General features: G+C 41.1%; 1 protein-coding gene across 2 annotated transcripts in view; it reads left to right on the top strand.

Moving 5' to 3' along the window:
* The window catches only part of HGF (hepatocyte growth factor), a 262,687-nt gene that overhangs the window by 56,017 nt on the left and 184,445 nt on the right, over positions 1-22,225 (top strand). Inside the window, exon 5 of one of the 2 annotated variants that reach the window (XM_075342579.1) lies at positions 9,954-10,081. In XM_075342579.1, coding sequence (XP_075198694.1) covers positions 9,954-10,081 — 128 coding nt within the window. Of the gene's footprint in view, positions 1-9,938; positions 10,082-22,225 lie in introns of both variants that reach the window. The other variant, XM_075342578.1, reaches the window with a different exon arrangement.

Below are 22,225 nucleotides of genomic sequence, written 5' to 3'. Positions count from 1 at the left end.
AGGCTTGATTGTTCGGTGATCATGCTTCAAAAGTTTGGCAATTTCAAGACTGCTGCATCCCTCTGCAAGACATCTCACAATTTTGGACTTTTCAGAGCCCGTCAAATCTCTCTTCTGACCCATTTTGCCAAAGGAAAGGAAGTTGCCTAATAATTACGCACACCTTATATAGGGTGCTGATGTCATTACATCACACCCCTCCTCATTACAGAGATGCACAGCATCTGATTTACTTAATTGGTAGTTGGCTCTTAAGCCTTTACAGCTTGGAGTAGGACCACATGTATAAAAAATATCATGTGATCAAAATACTCATTTGCCTAATAATTCTGCACACACTGTAATGTCCCTCTACTCTGCATTTTGTAATCTTGCACCCTTTAGTGCCTTTCATATGGCAGTAAAGGGTGTTTAGTCTTGTACTTGTACCAAAAAATGAATAAAAAATAAATGACGTGGGGTCCCCCCTATTTTTTGTAGCCAACTTAGGTGAAGCAGACAGCAGCAGCCTGCAGCCTCGGCTGGCAGCTTCACCGGGCTGGTAATCCAATACAGAGGCACCCCACACTGTTATTTTACAAAAAACGTGGGGTCCCCCACAAATTGAATCACCAGCCAAGGTAAAGCGGACAGCTGTGGTCTGGTATTCTCAGACTAGGGAGGTCCAGGGTTATTGGACCCTCCCCAGCTTAAAAATAGCAGGCCACAGCAACGCCAGAAGTTTTGTATCCATTAGATGCGCCAATCCTGACGGTTTACAGAAGCTCATCCCGTTGCCCATGTGCGGTGGCAATTGGGGTAATATATGGGGGTGATAAAAGCTGTGTAACATCACCTGGCATCAAGCTCTGGCATTAGTGATGTCATGGCGTCTATCAGATACCCGACATCACTAACCCAGTCAGTAAAAAAAAAATAGACAACAAAACATTTTTTATTTGAAAAAACACTCACCAAAACATTCCCTCTTTCACCAATTTATTGAAAAGTAAAAACAAATCTGGGTCCGGCATAATCCAATAAAGAGGTCCCCCGATGATCTATACTCACTCACTGTCCAAGTCAATGAAGAACAGAATTTACCCTATTGGCTGGGAGAGCAGTGCAGTGACCTGAGCTAACATCATTAGATAAGGCCAGGTCACCACAGGGCATGACGAGTGCTGATGTCATGAAGTTAACAAGGCACATTGCCTTCGGTGATGAATGCCACTGAATGCGGGATATCAGCGCTCATCACTGAGTTCAATGAGCACCATGACCTCACTGCAAGTCTCGTGGGCAGCTCGAGGCTATTACTAGCAGTGACGTCACAGGCTCCCGCGAGACTTGATGAGATAACGTTGCAGGTATGAATCTCAGTGACGAGCGCTGACGTAAAGAGTACAGACAGCGGACTTCATCACCGCAGGTAATGAACTTAGATAACCTCCTGATGTTGGCGCTCATCATCTCCACAGCTGCTCGCACACTGCTGTGCAAGCAGATACTAACACACTACGGTGCGAGCAGCTGTGAATTTGGCGCAGGAGTGGGACACAGACTGCAAGGGCACCTGACGGAAGGGACACAGAAGTGATTCTGTGTGGCTTCCAGGGATTTTGCGGACACATTGACTTGTACTGAATCATGGTCTACAATTGCGGAACAGAATAGGACATGTTTCATAATAACGGAACGGACATACGGACTCTAATGTGTTTTTTTGTAGGAACTGATGGCACACGGAATTACTCCCATGTGCCATCCGATCCCATAAAAAATACATTGAAAAAGATAGTCCTGTCAGTAGGTCTGCAAAAAAAAAAAATGGAACTGACCAGGACAAGCGGAACGGTAGTCTGGATGAGCCCTAATACACTTGCATTGAGAGAGGTTGCTCCCTTCTAGTTGGAATGTGGCTGGGAGCATGTATATCAGACATTTGAAGCCACATGATCATGGTTCCTGGCTCTGACACCGAAGAATCCGCACAGTGCAGTTCGGGCGATGTGAGAATTCACAAGTCTGTAGTAACATAGAGTGACACATAGAGGGACTGCAAAATTGTTATTTTAGATCACTCAACCCCTCTAGCAAAAAGTATATGGATCTTTTCACTGCTTTATGGACACTCAAAATGGATCTAAGCTGTTCTGGCTGGCAAGCTGACCACCTAGGCATGCTGGTATAAATGAATAGTGGAGTCTCAAACACAGACTGCCAAAGATCTACAAGGTGTTCAAGGGGCTACAATACATACTTTTTAATGTTTTAGTTATACTTTAAAGTAGTAAATATTTGAAATAGCCTCCCAACATTTTCTTATATTTTTACTTCCAATCAAGAGTAGTCCACTATTTAAAGGGAACCTGTCATGTTTACCTACAGATATAGGGTTTGTTTATCTGCATGTAAATAACATCATTATTATTTATTATTATGGCGCCATTAATTCCATGGTGCTTTACAAGTGAAAAAGGGTATACATAAAAACTAGTGCAGCAATCATTAACAGCACAAAACAGACTGGTACAGGAGGAGAGGGGACCCTGCCCACGAGGGCTCACAGTCTACATGGAATGGGTGAGGGTAGAATAGTACAATAGGTGAGGACAGAGCTGGTTGCGCAGTGGTGTACTGGACTAATGGTTATTGTAGGTTGTAGGCTTGTCAGAAGAGGTGTGTCTTCAGGTTCCTCTTGAAGCTTTTCACGGTAGGAGAGAGTCTGATATCCTGGGGTAGAGCATTCCAGAGTATGGTGGAGGCACGGGAGAAATCTTGTATGCGATTAGCATACAAGGAACATTAGCAAGTTTAGCAAGTTGCTCGGTCACCTTAGGGAATGTGTGGCTACCGAGAGAATTTTACCTTTATCTCTCCTGGGAGCCATTAGCTTCCTGTCATACAGGCATGCTGGTTCATCTATAGGCGCTTTTATTGGCATCCAGCTTTGCCAGGCACCTTTCTAGGGGTATGCTCACATGAGCATATGACTTGCGTGAGTCTTGCATCGCATCACCTGGTGCGGCAACACACTCTCCAGACAGGAGCGTGTTAGCTGCATAGAAATACATGCAGCCGACCCGCTTCTGTCAGGAGAGTGTACAACCGTGCCGTGTGATACGATGCGAAACTTGCACGAGTCATACGTTCGTGTGACTGCACCTTAATACTGTTTATGTGCATATTAAGTTATTAACCCCATATCTGTTGGTAAACAGTGTTATCCAGTGTGACATATTAATCTATACTTATGAAGTATATGGCAATTTATAACAACTAAACAGATTTTGTTCATGAATCATGAGTTTAGGGGCAGACATATATTCAGATATATATGGTTTATATGAGCTACACACACACACCATGGCCAAATATAATCTAGACGTATTCATTAACTTTTATGTTAGAGTGTTCTATTCATGGTCTGTGGAAATGGAAAAAAAATGGAATAAAAAGGTATTTAGTAAAATATGTTTTAAACAATTAATACATTTTTAATTATATACTCCCATTAGTAAAAGCCTTACAACTTTTCCAACTTACAAATATCACCTTTAGAAACACATCTCTAATTAGCCATTTGTTTTCTTATCGATTAGTGAACAACAGTTGGTACCAACAAATTGTGGTTATTGAATTACAAAGTGCAAAGGTCCCATTAGTCCAATATGAGATATAGCCTAAGGGTGCTATTCTTCAAAATAATTGGTAGTGCTATCCCCTCGGGTGGTCAGCTGCACAAAGTAAAACTTAAGATTGACGAGACTTTCTGGAAGTTTAGAGGTGGTGATTACTGTATGATGTGTAAAAGGAGTAGAGTAAGGAATAGACTGATCTACTCCAGTATATGTATATAGACAGATTTAGTTTGTGTGTGGCACCATGTCTTTGGTTGTTAGAATCAGTGGCTAAACATTTACTACTGAATCATTGATGACGATAGATATTTTAATAAAGGTCTGGCTCGTTAACCCGACAATTAGACTTTAATGCACGTAAGCAGATACTGCATGATGCCAGGCTCAGACTTAATGCATGCTGCTTTGATTATTATTGTTTTCTCATCATTCTTTACAGTCAGAGATTGCAAAGGTCACCCGACAAATGAAGTAGCCGCACGCTATTTTGTTTATTACCCCAGGAAAATATCTCATGATGTCATTAGTACAGACTCATGTGCAGAGAGCAATTAGAAAGAGAAAGAATTAAACAATTGAACATTTGCTGCTTGTTAATGTGTGGGCTAACATTCATAGAACAACTTCATCGCAACATCTGTTTTTAGGAAGGTGGTTTCCATGTTTATGTCAAGGAACGCATTGTGTAGTAATTTGGGGCTATTTTCTTCATATTTTTTTTTACAAGAGAGGCTTGTAGTAATGTTCTGTTTTATGTCATTTCCGATCTTGAGAACTGAGAAGCGTAAACTGAGTCAGCCCCTTTCTCCTTAATGACTGATTTCCTCTTTATTCGTATTGGTGTGTGTACGAGTAATGTTTAAAGAAAACTTTTTTTTTTATTTTGGCACCACTCAGATTTTTCCCCAGTAGAATACAGATGTAGCAGGGCTGAGAACAAGATGTTTTATTTGGGCTTTTCAAAGAACTGTTGTATATTAGCGTACTGATTTTCCTTGCTTCGATCCTTCCAAAGATAGAACTTTCTTGTGGCAATACTTACAAGGATGTTTACAAAATCGATCTTCATAAAAAACAAAACTATCTCTCCCATATTTTACAACATGTGTAAATTTCTGGTCTTATTATAACCCTTTCCTGCATGGATATTGGAAACAACACATACGATACATGATTGTGATCGTTTGCCTATGTACCCAACCACAGAAGCAAAATTACTGAAAGGCTGAGTACACATGTTCAGTAATCATCCACTAGAATGGATCCATCAGCAATTCAATGGCAAAAAGATGAGGAATCACAACTTTTTTGTCTATTTTTAATTAATTTATTTTAGCTGGATCCATTATTTTAATTTTGAAGTCTATTTAAAATGGATCCTTTAATTAGCTATCTGTTTTTCTTGCATTTGTAAAGAATACATTTTTTGCTTAATGGATCAGTTTAAAATAGAAGATAAATGGCAATCCGTTAACCCTTTAATGATCGCGGGTCGTAACGGTACGTCCTCACCTATATAGTTGTAATCACCAGCAGCTGCTGCGGGCAGCTGCCACTGATCCGCTCACATGTCAGCTGATTTAAACAGCTGACATGTGTGCCTCGCAGGCAAGAGTGGGTCCACTGTCCACCCTTGCCTGTTAATCCCTTAAATTGAGATCTCAAAATGCGACTTCGCGATTTAAATCCCCACTGCGGTAAATCTTCACTTACCTGGCCCCATCGGCAGCGCTGTGACATGATTACTGTGAGCCGATAGTTTTCATGGTAGAACAGGGTCATGTGATGACTCTTGTTGCCATGATGAGTCCCTTCTTGTTTCACCTGGCCGAGTGCTGCCAGTAACAAGAGGTGAGTATTTCTGGTGATCACAGCTGTGTAGCTGTGATCACCAGTAAAAGAATGAGTGATCAGACTGCTGATCCTTATAGTTCCCTAGGGGGACTAGTAAAATAAAAAAAGTTTAAAAAAATGAATAAATAAATAAAAAACCTAAAAGTTCAAATCACCCTCATTCCCCCCATTGAAAATTAAAGGATTAAAAAAAATAAAATATACAATAATTTGGTATCTCCACATTAATTTCTGAATGCGGCGATACCAAATGAGTGTATATTTTTATTTCTGCCCAAAATATTAAAATATAAAATTAATCGATCAAGAAATGGCGTAGCAGCAAAAAATTCCAAACACCAAAATTGCGTTTTTTTGGTTGCTGCAAATGCAATAACAAGTGATCAAAATGTAGCATCAGCGCAAAAATGGTACCATTAACAAATGTCAGCTTGAGATGCAAGAAATAAGCCATCAGTGAGCCATAGATGTAAAAAAAATAAGAATGCTAAGGGTTGCGGAAAATGGCGCAAACATTGCGCCACTTTTTTGGACAAACTTCTGAATTATTTTCAACCCCTTAGATAAAAGTAAACCTACAAATTCATGCCGACCTGAGGAATCATACCGATACATTAGGTTTACCAGATAGTGAACATGGTGAATAAAATATCACAAAACATTCATGCAATTGCACTTTTTTTTGCAATTTTTCTGGAATTGGAATTTTGTTGAGGTTTTCCAGTACACTGTATGGTAAAACGTATGGTTTCATTTAAAAGTACAACTCATCCCGCAAGAAACAAGCCCTGATATAGCAATATTGATGGAAAAATAAAAAGTTATGGCTCTCGGAAGAAGGGGAGCAAAAAAAAAACAAAACAGAAATCAGAAATTCGGCCAGGGGTGAAGGAGTTAACATATCTGTTTTCTATAGACTTCAGTGCTAAAAAATGGGTTCGCAGAAATCAGCTATTTAAAAACAGACAAAAAAGTTGCTTTTGCACAACTATTTTGCCAACGTATCTCTGCTGGATCCGTTCTACCAGATGATTACTGGACATGTGAACTCAGCCTAAATCACAGACACTCTGCTGAGACAACAGCCATGATCAGAGAAGAATCTGATAAACCCTATTTAGCTCCATTAGCAGTAGCATTCATAGTGAATTTATTTAACGCCTCTTTCAGCCTGATTTACATTTTATATGGACATGCAATATTGTAAATAAAATGAATGGATAATGGATGTATACTCCCTAATGATACTATAAAAATTTCTAAAGGTAACCTGTCAGTTGATTGCTCCTGCCTGAAAAACATATAGCATGAATCAAAGACCGGCTACATCTTTGCATGTATCTTTTACTCTATAATGCTACCACAATTCAGAGAAAACATAACTTAAAGAGATCCAACCAGCAGGATTTTCATATATAAAGTAAATCCAGTGCTATACTGGTGCTAGGATGCTGAATGTGAGCATAGCTTTGTTCTGAGATTGGATATTTTATTTCAGAAATATGTGCAAGTAAAGTTACATTTTTAGTTAAAAGAAAAAGTTTTGGTACCATGTTAGCCAGTTGAACAGGTACACGAATATTTTCCTCTTTTTGCTTGTATTGAAGCAATTTTCTTCTTCTCTTGGTAGCCTTGTTTTAAAAATGTCTGTTTAAGATGTGTAGTGTTCATCTCTGTCTGCTGGGCTGGAACAGATGTGATTATATCAGATGACCTGTCTGTAGACAATGGACTTTTTAACCCCTTCACGACCATGGACGGATCTTTCCGTCATGGATCGTGTCACGGTAAGCCCCGCCCCCTGCCGCAACAGGCGGCGTGGATCGGCACACATATCAGCTGTTTTCAACAGCTGACATGTGTGCCTACATGTTCCGAGTGGAATCGCATTCCACCCGGAACATTAACCCCTTAGATCTCGCTGCCAAAGTCTGGCAGCGAGATCTATATGCGCGCGGCCATGTTTTTTACTTACCGCCGCCCCCTCCGGACGTCACGTGAGTGATCACGTGACGTTCGGTGCTTGTCATCGTAGCACAGGGTCATGTGATGACGCCTGCTGCTATGAAGTTTCACTTTCATTCTTCCTCGGCACGGAGCAGAGGAAAAAAGAAAGTGGCTATTTCTGCTGTTTACAGCGGTATAGCTGTGATCAGCAGATAGCGATCAGCAATCGGATTGCTGATCGCTATAGCCCCCTAGGGGGACTAGTAAAATAAAATAAAAAAAGTAAAAAAAAGTTTTAAAAAATTAAAAAAAAAAACAAAAAACCTAAAAGTTCAAATCACCCCCCTTTCCCCCCATTGAAAATTAAAGGGTTAAAAAATAAATAAATATACACATATTTGGTATCGCCGCGTTCAGAAATGCCTGATCTATCAAAATATAAAATCAATTAATCTGATTGGTAAACGGCGTAGTGGCTAAAAAATTCCAAACGCCAAAATTACGTTTTTTGGTCGCCGCAAGTTTTACGCAAAATGCAATAACAGGCGATCAAAACGTAGCATCTGCGCAAAAACGCTACCATTAGAAAAATCAGCTCGAGACGCAAAAAATAAGCCATCACTGAACCATAGATCCCAAAAAATAAGAACGCTACGTGTTTCGGAAAATGGCGCAAAACGTGCGCCACTTTTATTGGACAAACTTGTGAATTTTTTTTAACCCCTTAGATACAAGTAAATCTATACATGTTTGGTGTCTACAAACTCGCACCGACCTCAGGCATCATACCTACACATCAGTTTTACCATATAGTGAACACCGTGAATAAAACATCCCAAAAACTATTGTGCCATCACACTTTTTTTGCAATTTTTCCACACTTGGAATTTTTTTGCTGCTTTCCAGTACACCATATGGTAAAACTTATGGTTTCATTTAAAAGTACAACTTGTCCCACAAAAAACAAGCCCTCATATGGCAAGATTGACGGAAAAATAAAAAAGTTACGGCTCTCGGAAGAAGGGGAGCAAAAAACAAAAACGCAAGAACGGAAAGTGCCCCGGGGCTGAAGGGGTTAATGTGTTTTGGGTGGAAGCTGTCCCATCTCAGGTATTTGGGACGGTCAATAGGTTTCCGATCCACCGATGTTTTTATGTATTTGTGTTTCTTCAGATATTTTGTCATACCATGCCTGATGAAGAGACCTGAGGTCTCGAAAGCTTGCTTTGTAACATCATTTATTTTATTTCAGTTCGCCATTAAATGGTATCAGAACTACAAGATTATAATTTTGTTTCTCTCACTGAGAGCAATCAATTAGTAAAGTTACAAAAATGCACTGGTATTGACAGGTACAACAAGAGCGGGAATATATGGGTCATGTTTTGCTTTCTATTCCCGCCCCTGTCTGCTGCATGGCCCTTGGTAAATGTTAGACTGTATTGGTTGCATTTCAAACATGCCCTATCATGTGACAGAAATGATTCATACCTGGAAGTAGCCCATACAGTTTAGCATCTACCAAGGCCAAACAGGCAGACAGGTGTGGCAATAGATAGCAAGACCCGACCCATATATTCCCTTCCTGTTGCACCTGTCAATCAAATAGCAGTGCGTTCCTGTAACTTTACTTGCATATATTTCTGAAATAAAACATCCAATCTCTGAACAAAAAGTATGGTTACATGCAGCATCCTAGCTCCAGTATAGCACTAGCTTTACTTTATATATTAAAATCCTGCTGGTTGGTTCTCTTTAAATAGTACCAGGGATGAGGTGACTAGAGTGACTCTAAATCATTATGCACGTGGTTCGGGAAGCATGAATCAGCTGACAGTTTCCCTTTAAAGGTATTTTTCAGGACAGGATATTGTTGATGTATCCTTTAGATAGATTACCAATATCAGATGAGCAGATCAGTGGAAGTCCAACACCTGGAAACCCCCCTGACAACCCATTACCGGTTATATTACGCTGTTTAGTGACAGACTTCTGTTCATTTGTATAAGTGTATTTGTTCTACTTGTTCCTCGTGTGCAAAAACTAATTATTTACACGTTGCTTCTATGGAATCTCTACTACAACAACTCTTATTTTCCGTAAGCTAACCCTTCTTTTTCTTGTACTAAATGTTTGTTAGTTTTATGGCTCGTTTGTTTACAAATTATTTACCAACATTTAGTGTCTAATTACAAGACTGTACTTTCCAATGTATATCATTAGCTTTTACCTATGAGAAGAAGCATCTCATCTAATAATATACATTCAGCTGTCACAAGAAGGCTGGTAATTAGTGGTGTTTACAATGTCAGCTGCTAATTAATATTGCTTATTTTGGGAGCGGTGATATGGCTAACATTACTACTGGCATGATTGGCACAAATAGGGCATGTTATTACATGAATAGCGGGCATACTAAAATTTCTTTACATTGGTAGTGCATGCTAAATTTTCATACTAACTTTTATGTTACCACTTACTACAACATGTGCTATAATGTCATTTTAAAACTAGCTTTTTGCATTCGAGCTACCAAAGTAAAGACCTCAATGAAAACTATTGTCGGAATCCTAAAGGAGAAGAAGGAGGACCCTGGTGTTTCACAAAAAACCCGGCAGTTCGTCATGAAGTGTGTAATATCCCATCATGCTCAGAAGGTAAAATTTAAAAAAATCTTTTAAAGAGTTAACATAAAATATAAATTCCTCTTAGGCTATCTACACATTATGAAGCATCAGCTTTTTAGAGCCAGTCATGTGAGGCAGTGACCGAGGTTCTTGTTCAAATCAACAGTCTATATTCACACCAAGAAGTGTTACAGAACTGAATCCGGTGCGCAGCCGGTTCACGTAAAAAAATTCAGTCCAAACAATGTCCAGATAATTCAGTACTAGCCTGTGTTGTTCCACACAGCCAGCTCTCACATAGCACATACTATTCCAACTGTGTGGATCACCCAAGTGGGATACACCCTGCTGTGCTCTGCAGGATTAAAGGTATTCCCCGGACATGGGCGTATTGCAAAACCTGGACTGGAGAGAGAGTTCCGTCCCACTGCCAAACCTCTGGAACTCTCCAAAAATAAAAGCCCTAACTGATTTAATTAAACAAAATATCTTAACCAAGTCCATACTCTTTTATATTGTGTTGCACTCACAGCGGTGACTATGACTGCAACACACTCCAGACGGTCTCACAGAGTCTTCAAGCACATTCTAGGGCAAATATAGCGACCTTTAAATATGATATATTATATTTTTCATCGCCTCACAATACTAAATCTTTTGCTGCATTTTTGGAATGGAAACTGCGCAGAAGCTGCAAAGGGTGCACCAATAGTTTGTCCATAATTATTCTAACCTATGTTTCTATCCTATAGTACCCTGCTCGATCATACCACACATGGCATACCTAGGACAATATTCTCCCTAAGGGTATATTCACACATCAAATTTAAATCTAATTACATTTTTAGGAATTCTGATAAATCTGTATGTGTACCCTTTCATTTTTGATATGTGTATTCAGCAGATTAGCATGAAAATTCAATGGGGCTCATCCTCTTGGATTCTAATCAATATAAGTGGCAAAATATATATCACAGATTGTTTTTCTATCAAACAGCCAAAATGCTTTGTGGAAAATTCCTTTCACAAGTATGGGATACACATTTCATACAGATGTAGGCATAAAATTCTTGTCAAAATGGATGTAAAATCAGCCACGTGTAAAGCTTTTTCAAGATCATCCTGCAGCCTTCATTTGTGTGTATTAGGTCTCAATACCTTTTTATAGTTCTCGTGAATTAAAAAAATAAATATATTTAATTGTTAGGACATCCCGGAAAATACTAACTACTCTGCTATTAATTTACAATCAACCAAACAGATCGTGCAGTTAGCTTACATGCCAAGATTTTTATTATACCAATCCAGAAAATTTACAACTACAAACTAATTCATGGGATTGAAGTAAAGATTAGAGGGATTTTCTTTAATCTGATTGTATAATTTCTTTGTAAAATAGATGCAGTTAGAATTAATTGAAAACACAGACATCGTGAATCTGTCCTTTCCCAGCCTCTAAGAGCAAAACAAAAAGGTTTTCCACAATATGGAGCATTCCAAGGGAATCACACTGCATTTTTTACTTTGGCTACTAGGACGCACTAATGCTTTTCCTATTATGTCTATTGTGTATTTATATACTGACTATTAAGCTGCATTTGCACTGAAAGATAATTGTGAATAATTTTTCTCAAGAATGCTCAGTTCATCGTAATCTTTCCGTGTAAACATGTTGCTGATCACCTGATGAACAAAAAAAAAAACACTCATTCATCGGGAGAAGTGAATAGGACTTGCAATGCCGAGAACTATTGAGGCCTAGGCACGCTAGGAAATGTATCACAGGTTGACCAGTTTGCATCATTTACTGCAGTCTGCCTGTGTAAATGGCTATTACATGACCACCGATCGGTAAAGGTTTACTGATTGGCGGCTTTTTAGTGCTGGCGGTCAGTCTTTGTAAACAGTCCCTTAGACCTTGAAGACACCCTCTTGACAACTCACATCTATTTTTTAGGTGCAATGAATCTAAAAGAAAAAGTGATTGCCAATTATTTTAATATTGTCCTACTATCTTACGGCTATAGCGCTTATGCTTACAGTATCTATATTCCTCTATAGTTAGAGACCTCAATCCATCCCTTTGCAGTCTGATTCTACAGCTATACCTTCTTCTTTCTATCCTCTACTTCATATTATCCTTACAAATGTATGTTAAAAAAGCAATCAAAATTTTTATCCCCTAATCCTTTCTAAACATGTATGTGATGATGTATAAATGCATTAAAATTCTTACTGATTACCTTCTTCACCATTTTTAACCCCTTCACAACCAAGGACATATATACATGTTCTTGGCCATGTCTGTCTCGGTAATGCGGGCTCGCAGGGTGAACCCGCATTTTTCCCCACACGTGTCTTCTCATATGATCCTAAGACATGTGGAGGTAACAGGTGTAGGTGGATCTCCAATCCAACTGCGCCTGTTAACCCCTTATATTGCTCTGTCAAACTCTGACAGCGTGATCTAACACCCTCTTGCATAGATTGCGCTGTTCCCCGCCATAATCGGGAGCTCCATGATGGATTCATAGAGCACCAATGGGTTGCCATAACAGTGTGGGGCCAGAAGATGACCCCTGTCACTGCCATAACATGCTTCCTGGGAATGCTGGCAGAGCGCAAGCACTCACAGCAGATCAGAATTTATCCTGATCAGGAGAAATGATCGGAGTGTGTAGGCATAAAGTTCCCTAAAGGAACTAGTAAAATCATAAAAAAAGTTTTAAAAAGTTTTTAAAAATATGAAAAAACTTCTAAAAATTCAAATCACCCCCTTTTGACCCATTGAAAATAAACCAACAACAATAATAATATATATTAAATAAATAAAAAAATATATTTTCTATAGCCGCATTTAAAAAAGTGTCCAATCTATCAAAATCTAAAATGTATTAATCTGATCAGTAAAGAGCATAGTGAGAAAAAAATCTAAACACCAGAATTACATTTTTTTTACATTGCATAGAAATGCAATAACAGGTGATCAAAACATTGAATCTATTAAAAAATTGTATAATTAAAAATGTCAGATTAAGGCGCAAAAAATAAGCCATCACGGAGCCCCAGATCCCAAAAAATGAGAAGGCTAGGGGTCTAAGGTAAGGGAGGGCGCCAAAGGCACAATTCTTTTTTTTTTTGTTTTACAAACTTAATTTTTTTCCACCAATGAAAGTAAAACTATACATGTTTGGTATTTACTAACTCATACTGACCTAGGGAATTATAATGCAAGGTCAGTTTTAACAAACAGTAATCATCATAAATAATATATTAGAAAAAAACAAAAACAAAACAATTGTGCAACTGCACTTTTCTTGCAGTTTCTTCATAGTTGGATTTTTTTTGTTTCCCATTTTCCAGTACAATATGGGGCAGAATGAATGGTGTCATTCAAATGTACAACTTGTCCCACAAAAAACAAGCCCCATATGGCTATATTGATAGAAAAATAAAAAAGTTATGGCTCTTGGAGGAAGGGGAGGAAAAAACTAAAACAAAAAAATTGAAAATCGCCTGGGGTTGAAGAGGTTAAACTTTCCTCTGTCTTCTTCTGGGTCACGTGAGCTTTCCTCATTTTTGCCCTCTCACACAAGAACTGTTGTATGGGACAATGCTACTTGCTCCAATATAAACCTGTAAACTTTCATTGTTGTGATGGGCAAACCCGAATTGTAAAGTTCACATACAGTTCGTGAAAACGGTCCCGAACACAAGTTTTCCTGGGAAGCTCGTGTTACAGTTCGGTTCCAAAATTATTGAATGTTCTCAGTGAGAGGAACAAAATTATAATCTTGTGATACCTTTTAATGGCTAACTAAAATAAAATAATTTGTTCGGTTCCAGGGAATGTAAAAAAAAAAGCACATTAGTAAAAAACATTATGATTATACTTTCCGGTTCCGATAACTTTGAACTTTGACTATGCAAGTCTCACATCGGTATGTGCGCCATGCTGGATGATACCGATGCAAGACTCGCAGGAGTCAAACGCAAGTGGAATCATAGCCTCAGTGTCAGCCTGCTTCTCACTCTGTAGAGATGTTTGTCTCTACAGAGCGATGAAGCAGAACTGACATTGCTCTCCCTGTGGACTATGTCAGACAAAGGATTTTTTATAATAAAGATTGAGTCTCTAAATGTTTTTTTGTTTTATTTCTAATAAAAAAATTCTGTGTTGTGTTTTTCTTTTTACTGTTTACTAGAAATTCATGGTGGCCATGTCTAATTTGGCATGACCCCATGATTTTTGGGCTTAGTACCAGCTGAGAATACAAAGCTGGTATTAACCCCTTTATTATCCAGCTTGCCATCGCCATAAGGGCTGCTAGACGAGCCAGGTAAAGCGCCTAGAAATGTCACTAAGAAACAATGCACCATTTCCAGAGAAGGCTGTGGGCTGCGGAGAATCCTAGCCCCCAGCTGCTTGGTTTTAAAAGACTAGAGGAGAGCCCAAGCATTATTTTTATTATTATTTTTTTAAATAATTTATAAAAAAAATAATGGGCTTTCCTGTATTTTGATTGCCATCCAAGGTAAAGCCAGGCAGATGAGATGGCCTCCTGTAGCCGTCCGCTTTATCTGCACTGAGAATCAAAAATACCGCGGAGTGCTATGTCATTTTTTTAATTATTTATTTATTTTTACACTACTATATGTGTGAGGGACCCAACAGCCAATCTCAGACGCTGTAACGCAGAATGGGCGTCTTTTGATTGGCTGTTGGAGTAACCTGGAATCTGCCCATATATTCGAGATGCTAGTTTCAGGTTATGGGCTGGTTTCAGGTTACTCCAGCATCCAATCACACACACCCACTCTGTGACAGCATCTGAGATTGTCTTATTTTAACACAAAAATAAAACAACACAGAGAAAATAAATATTTTACTAGAAATAAAACACAAGAGATTTAGGACTCCATCTTCATTACCCAATAAAACCTCTGACATAGTCCAAAGGTGGGTGAGCATCTTCAGCTCTGCTACATCTGTGCGAGAAGACAAACACAGGTTTGCTCACACAGAATCAGCTGAGAGCTATCAGAGACTTCACCCGAGTGCACAGCTAAGGCTTGCGTATGACTCTTGCGTGTCTTGCATTGATATCACCCAGCACGGTGCACACTCTCCTGACAGGAGCACCTGAGCTGCATGGAAATACATGCAGCGAACCTGCTCCTGTAAGGAGAGTGTGCCCCGTGCCGGGTGATACCGATGCGAGACTCGCACAATGACAGTCAAAGTTCAATCGAGTCCATGGCTCATGGAACCTGAACCCTGACATCACCATGAACACGACCGAAAAATGCTGAAAACTGCCGAGTGAAAAACAGTGCAGTGATTACCATCGGAAATTAATGATCAGAGACAGCGGCTGAGCAGGTCTAAAGGACACGTCGCTTTACCTGTTAATTATGATTATAACGTTTATTATTAACTATATTTTTTATTTTACAGACCCCCCCACCCCATCCCATAACTGTAAAGTCCAAGTTCGGGGTTCAGATGCAAGTTCGCGTTATCTCAGAACTCGAACTCGAACTTTACAAAAAGTTTGGGCTAGTTTCCCAAACACGAACATCGGGGGGTTCACCCATCACTATTAAATTGTGAAAGCTACTTCCAGTTTTCACATAAACCCTTTTGTGTCTGACTTGAAGTCATGATCCAGAAGAGAAGTAGAGGTGTTTTTGAGACCGGGGAAAACAGTGATTGGTAAGTATTTTAATGCTCCTACATTACAGAACATACATATTTAGAAAGGATTAAAATATTTTTGCTAAAAATGCTTTTTTAACAGGTAGAAAGGAATAGTAGGAACTATTGCTGCAATATCACAATATAAAGGGATTTTATTCTTTATATAGGCAAATAGAGACACATATGTCTGCAAGGGTGCTGTAGACTCAAAACTGAAATTTCAATATTTTTACTCTTGGTTGCATTTGAGTAATATAAAATTGATTACAAAGGTGGTGATTAGAAATGAGGGGATCAGGTACAATTCTATTTCCCCTGTTTGTGCAGATTTTCCATGGAAATTTGATTTGCAGAGATTTTATTCTCCAAGATTTAATGAACCTTATTATGTACTGGGGTCTCTCCATAAGCCCTAGAGCATAATAAACATAAGATATAAACAAATAAAAAAAATATACTGATCTCATCTCTTACCTTTCTGCCACCATTGCTCTTTGTCGTCGTCTGTCCAGACCTCCTTTCACTTTTTTCTCACTGCTGTCAAACATTGAATAACCTCATCAAGCTTGGCCGGGACCTCAGGCTCTTATGAGGCACAGTACATTTTTTGTGGCTTTATGGGCACCGTGGCTTCATGGGCACATGCGCAGAAACATCACAGTGATCATCAGTCCCGAAAGTCCTGGCCGAACGTGAAAACACTTGAGGATGCAGCTCTCCATGGCTGTGATAATAAGATGCAAAGAGGAACAAGTGGGAAATGGTGGAGAGTGGTGGGATCATAGAGATGAGCGGTAAAGCGGGCTTTACACGCTACAACAAATCTAACGATGTGTTGGGCAGGGTCACGTCGTAAGTGACGCACATCCGGCATCGTTAGTGTTGTTGTAGCATGTGACAGCTACGTGCGATTGCGATTGAACGTAAAACCGTTCATCGCATACACGTCGTTCATTTGCTAAAAATTGCACGTCGGGTTGTTCAATGTTCCCGAGGTAGCACACATCGCAGTGTGTGACACCCCGGGAACGATGAACAGATCTTACCTGTGTCCCGCCGGAAATGCGTAAGGAAGGAGGTGGGCGGGATGTTTACATTCCGCTCATCTCCGCCCCTCCGCTTCTATTGGCCGTCTGCCACGTGATGTCGCTGTGACGCCGATTGGCCCTCCCACTCCAGGAAGTGGATGTTTGCCGCCCACATCGAGGTCGTATTGAAGGGTAAGTACGTGTGACGGGAAATAATCGTTTGTGCGACATGGTCAACAAATTGAATGTGCCGCACATACGATGGGGGCGGGCCACATCGCATACGATAGCGTATGTGATATCGTAAGGTGTAAAGCAGGCTTAAGGTGAGCATAAGAATTTGTTTTGATTTTTTAACCATTCGATTGTCCTTTATGGTTCAGCAAAATGGCGGCCAGCCTGCTACCATTTTGCTGAATCCGCTTGTAAGCAAATTACTAACAAAATCCATATTTTGTCAAATGCTCATTTTTGTGATATTGAAGTAGAATTCAATTCTACTGAAGTATATTTACTCATCACTATTAAAATGTCAGTTTAATATAGCCAAAAATCTTGTGATAAAAAAGTAACATAAACAGCATTTATTTGTAAGTACACAAAAGTAAAAGGTTAGAAAACATTCAAAACTGTGCTGTTTTATGGCAAATTCCATGGCTTGTGTATATCATACTCTAAATCCATACCAGGTGGTATGGTAGAAACACAATGGTTGCAGGCATATGCTTTTTATGACTTACAACATCTCAACATCTAACTAAAAATGTGATAGAAATGGTTTTAAGAGGTTTAATGGCAACATCTTTTGTAAGCAATCACGCAACCAAAAGAGTTGTACTTTATTTATTACATCATTTTATAGTTGTGCTTTATGAGGGGAAGTTATCTGAATGACCGTTCATTCTCATGAAAGTGAATCTTCTCCAGATATACTTACAAAACTTTTCACAAATTTAGTAAAATTATTTTGAGAACTGTCCCCATTGTTTCATTTATGGTTGACCACGAATGGGTCCAAAACTGGTGTGGGTCACTTAAAAACCATCAGGCTCCTTAAAAAGCACCATGTAGGTATAAAAATCAACACAGAAATAATAGTTACTTTTTTATAGACTATATTTAACAAAATGAATGGTCAAAGATTAGTATTCCATCAGTTTTTACTTTCAGCTTGTGTCAATAGTAAATGTAAAAAAAGATTAACAATAAATCAAATATCTATTGTTTATCCAAATATATAAGGGCATTATAAGTGTCACCCATGGAAATGCCTCTCTGACTTTTACATAGTACCTTAGGCCTAGCTGCCTAACATGAGGCATTTTATCAAGGAAGCAGTGATGCTGTTTCACAGTGGTCATGCCTCAGTAAAAATTGACATTATTGCAGGTACAATCAATAGATAAAATTTTGCTCTTATAAAATACAGAATTTTAATCTAGAACTTTCTACCTTGTTTGCAGCTCAACCTAAGGCCCCCTTCACACGTCCGTGATACACGTGCGTGTTTGGTCCGTTTCCGTATATACCGGAGACACGGCCAAACGTGCACCAATGTTAATCTATGATTGTGGTCACACGTCCGTTATTTCATTATGTCCGTGTGTGCGTGTCCGTGATCCGTATGTGTTTGCGTTTGGCACGGATGCATGTCCGTTATCTGCACGGAGCACGCACACGTGGACACAATGAAAGTCTATGGGTATGTGCACACACGTTAGTAAACACGTATGCATATACCTATAGTCCGTGTCCGTTTGGTGTTTTTATTTCTAGTGATGTCGGCTATTCTTTCTATTTCTGTGTATGTCGGTCAATCTCCCTGAGTCCGTCGGTCAGTCTCTCTGTCTCTCTGTCGGTCTCTCTGTCTGTCTGTCCCTCTCTCACAGTCTGTCGGTCAGTTTCCCCCCCTCTCTCATACTTACCGTTCCCCGATCTCCGGCGCAGCGCTGCACGGCATTCACACTGCTGCGGCGGCTTTTACTATTTTGAAAAAGCCGGCCGCCCATTAAACAATCTCGTATTCCCTGCTTTCCCCGCCCACCGGCGCCTATGATTGGTTACAGTGAGACACGCCCCCACGCTGAGTGACAGGTGTCACCCTGCACCCAATCACAGCAGCCGGTGGGCGTGTCTATACTGTGCAGTAAAATAAATAAATAAATAATTAAAAAAAAACGGCGTGCGGTTCCCCCCAATTTTAATGCCAGCCAGATAAAGCCATATGGCTGAAGGCTGGTATTCTCAGGATGGGGAGCTCCACGTTATGGGGAGCCCCCCAGCCTAACAATATCAGTCAGCAGCCGCCCAGAATTGCCGCATACATTATATGCGACAGTTCTGGGGCTGTACCCGGCTCTTCCCGATTTGCCCTGGTGCCGTTGGCAAATCGGGGTAATAAGGAGTTATTGGCAGCCCATAGCTGCCAATAAGTCCTAGATTAATCATGTCAGGCGTCTATGAGACACCCTCCATGATTAATCTGTAAGTTACAGTAAAAAAACACACACACACCCGAAAAAATCCTTTATTTGAAATAAAAAACACAAACACATTCCCTCATTACCAATTTATTAACCCCGACAAACCCTCCATGTCCGGCGTACTCCACGGACCTCCAGCGTCGCGTCCAGCTCTGCTGCATGGAGGTGACAGGAGCAGCAGAAGACACCGCCGCTCCGGTCACCTCCACACAGCAAATGAGATGAGTAGCGCGATCAGCTGCTGTCACTGAGGTTACCCGCTGTCACTGGATCCAGCGGTGACCGCGAGTTACCAGACTGACAGCTGCTGATCGCGCTACTCATCTCATTAGCTGCGTGGAGGTGACCGGAGCGGCGGTGTCTTCTGCTGCTCCTGTCACCTCCATGCAGCAGAGCTGGACGCGACGCTGGAGGTCCGTGGAGTACGCCGGACATGGAGGGTTTGTCGGGGTTAATAAATTGGTAATGAGGGAATGTGTTTGTGTTTTTTATTTCAAATAAAGGATTTTTCCGGTGTGTGTGTGTTTATTTACTGTAATTTACAGATTAATCATGGAGGGTGTCTCATAGACGCCTGACATGATTAATCTAGGACTTATTGGCAGCTATGGGCTGCCAATAACTCCTTATTACCCCGATTTGCCAACGCACCAGGGCAAATCGGGAAGAGCCGGGTACAGCCCCAGAACTGTCGCATATAATGTATGCGGCAATTCTGGGCGGCTGCTGACTGATATTGTTAGGCTGGGGGGCTCCCCATAACGTGGAGCTCCCCATCCTGAGAATACCAGCCTTCAGCCGTATGGCTTTATCTGGCTGGCATTAAAATTGGGGGGAACCGCACGCCGTTTTTTTTTAATTATTTATTTATTTATTTTACTGCACAGTATAGACACGCCCACCGGCTGCTGTGATTGGGTGCAGTGTGACACCTGTCACTCAGCGTGGGGGCGTGTCTCACTGTAACCAATCATAGGCGCCGGTGGGCGGGGAAAGCAGGGAATACGAGATTGTTTAATGGGCGGCCGGCTTTTTCAAAATAGTAAAAGCCGCCGCAGCCGTGTGAATGCCGTGCAGCGCTGCGCCGGTGATCGGGGATCGGTGAGTATGAGAGAGGGGGGGACACTTCAGTCAATCGGGGGATTAGCGGTCACCGGTGAATCCTTCACAGGTGACCGCTAATCAGTACACGGCACACAGACAGAGCCGCGGTATGAGGATGAAGTCGGGTGAAGTTCACCCGAGTTCATTCTCATCGCGCAACTCTGTCTGCTGTCAGCCGACATTTATAAACGACATTGTGCATCACACACACGGACATTACACACGGACATTACACGTTCACATACACGTTTATTCCACACGCACACACGGACGTTCTGCACACAAACACGGCTAGCATACGCAATTCACACAGGTGCCACACGGACCATAAAAACGGACACAAAAACGGGACACGGACCCGAAAAACGGCCCGTAACACACGTGCGTGTTTTTCACGGACGTGTGAAGGGGGCCTAAAGCTGGGTTCACACTAAATGACAGCGACAACGACGTCGCTGTTACGTCACCATTTTCGGTGACGTAACAGCGACCTTGTAAGTCGCTGTTATGATCGCTGCTTAGCTGTCAAACACAGCAGAAGCAGCGATCATAACGTCGCTGTGCTACATGTGCAGAGAGCAGGGAGCCGCGCTTAGCGCTGGCTCCTTGCTCTCCTGCAGCACACATCGGGTTAATTAACCCGATGTGTGCTGCAGCTACATGTCACAGTTCAGAGAGCAGGGAGCCGCGCGCACTGCTTAGCGCTGGCTCCTTGCTCTCCTTGCTACAGTATACATTGGGTTAATTACCCGATGCATACTGCAGCCACATGTCACAGTGCAGGAGCCGGCACTGGCAGCAAGCGCGGCGGAGGCTGGTAACCAGCGTAAACATCGGGTAACCAGGGAAAGGTCTTCCCTTGGTTACCCGATGTTTACGCTGGTTACAGCTTACCGCAGGTGCCAGTGCCGGCTCCTGCTCGCTTCATTTCGTCGCTCTCTCGCTGTCACACACAGCGATGTGTGTGTCACAGCGGGAGAGTGACGACCAAAAAATGAAGCTGGACATTCAGCAACGACCGGCGACCTCACAGCAGGGGCCAGGTCATTGCTGAATGTCACACACAGCGACAGCGACGGGACGTCGCTGCAACGTCACAGAAAATGGTGACGTAGCAGCGACGTCGTTGTCGTTGTCGCTGTGTGTGACACCAGCTTTAGGCTGATGTTAGATCGTAATAGTTAATCCCTCTTTTGAGGAATAGTTGTGTACATTAATCACTGCTTGTTAATGGTAGTGTAGCACCCCTGAGGTACCATGTGCCACAAATGTAACCCGTGGAAATCCAAACCCCGGAATGTCCGTGTCAGAGCAAACGCACCAGTACCTTCAGGCCACACACACAACCCTAACACTAACCTTGGAGACTGCCTAGTAACAGGTAAAAGAGGATGGCACTGATTGGATAGTACCACCCAGCCTGTAGGGAGAGACCCAGTGAGGGGGAGGGGCCAGTGGTCAGTTGGAAAAGACGGGAGGAAGTGGTGTGCAGTCTGTTAGGGAGAGTTTTAGGAAGCAGTCTCTGTCAGGAGAGTCTGTACAATAAGGATAAAGAAAGAATCAGGTTCAATGCTGCACTAGAAGCCACATGAATCCAAGGATGTGTATTAAAAACATTTTCTTTATTTCTGCAGGTCAACGCGTTACAAAGACATATCTGTCTTCTTCATCAGGACACATTTTTTCTTATGTCCTGATGAAGAATATGGATATGTCTTTGAAATGCGTTGACCTGCAGAAATAAAAAAAAAGGTTTTTAATACACATCCCTGGATTCATGTGGTTTCTAGCGCAGCATTGAACCTGATTCTTTTTTTATCCTTACTGTTCACCATTTATTTCGGGGCTGCGGCTGACC

This window comes from Anomaloglossus baeobatrachus, chromosome 4, assembly GCF_048569485.1.
Source record: "Anomaloglossus baeobatrachus isolate aAnoBae1 chromosome 4, aAnoBae1.hap1, whole genome shotgun sequence".
NCBI lineage: Eukaryota > Metazoa > Chordata > Amphibia > Anura > Aromobatidae > Anomaloglossus > Anomaloglossus baeobatrachus.
The sequence above is the reverse complement of the archived record's forward strand: the minus strand, read 5'-3'. Positions and strand labels throughout refer to the sequence as shown.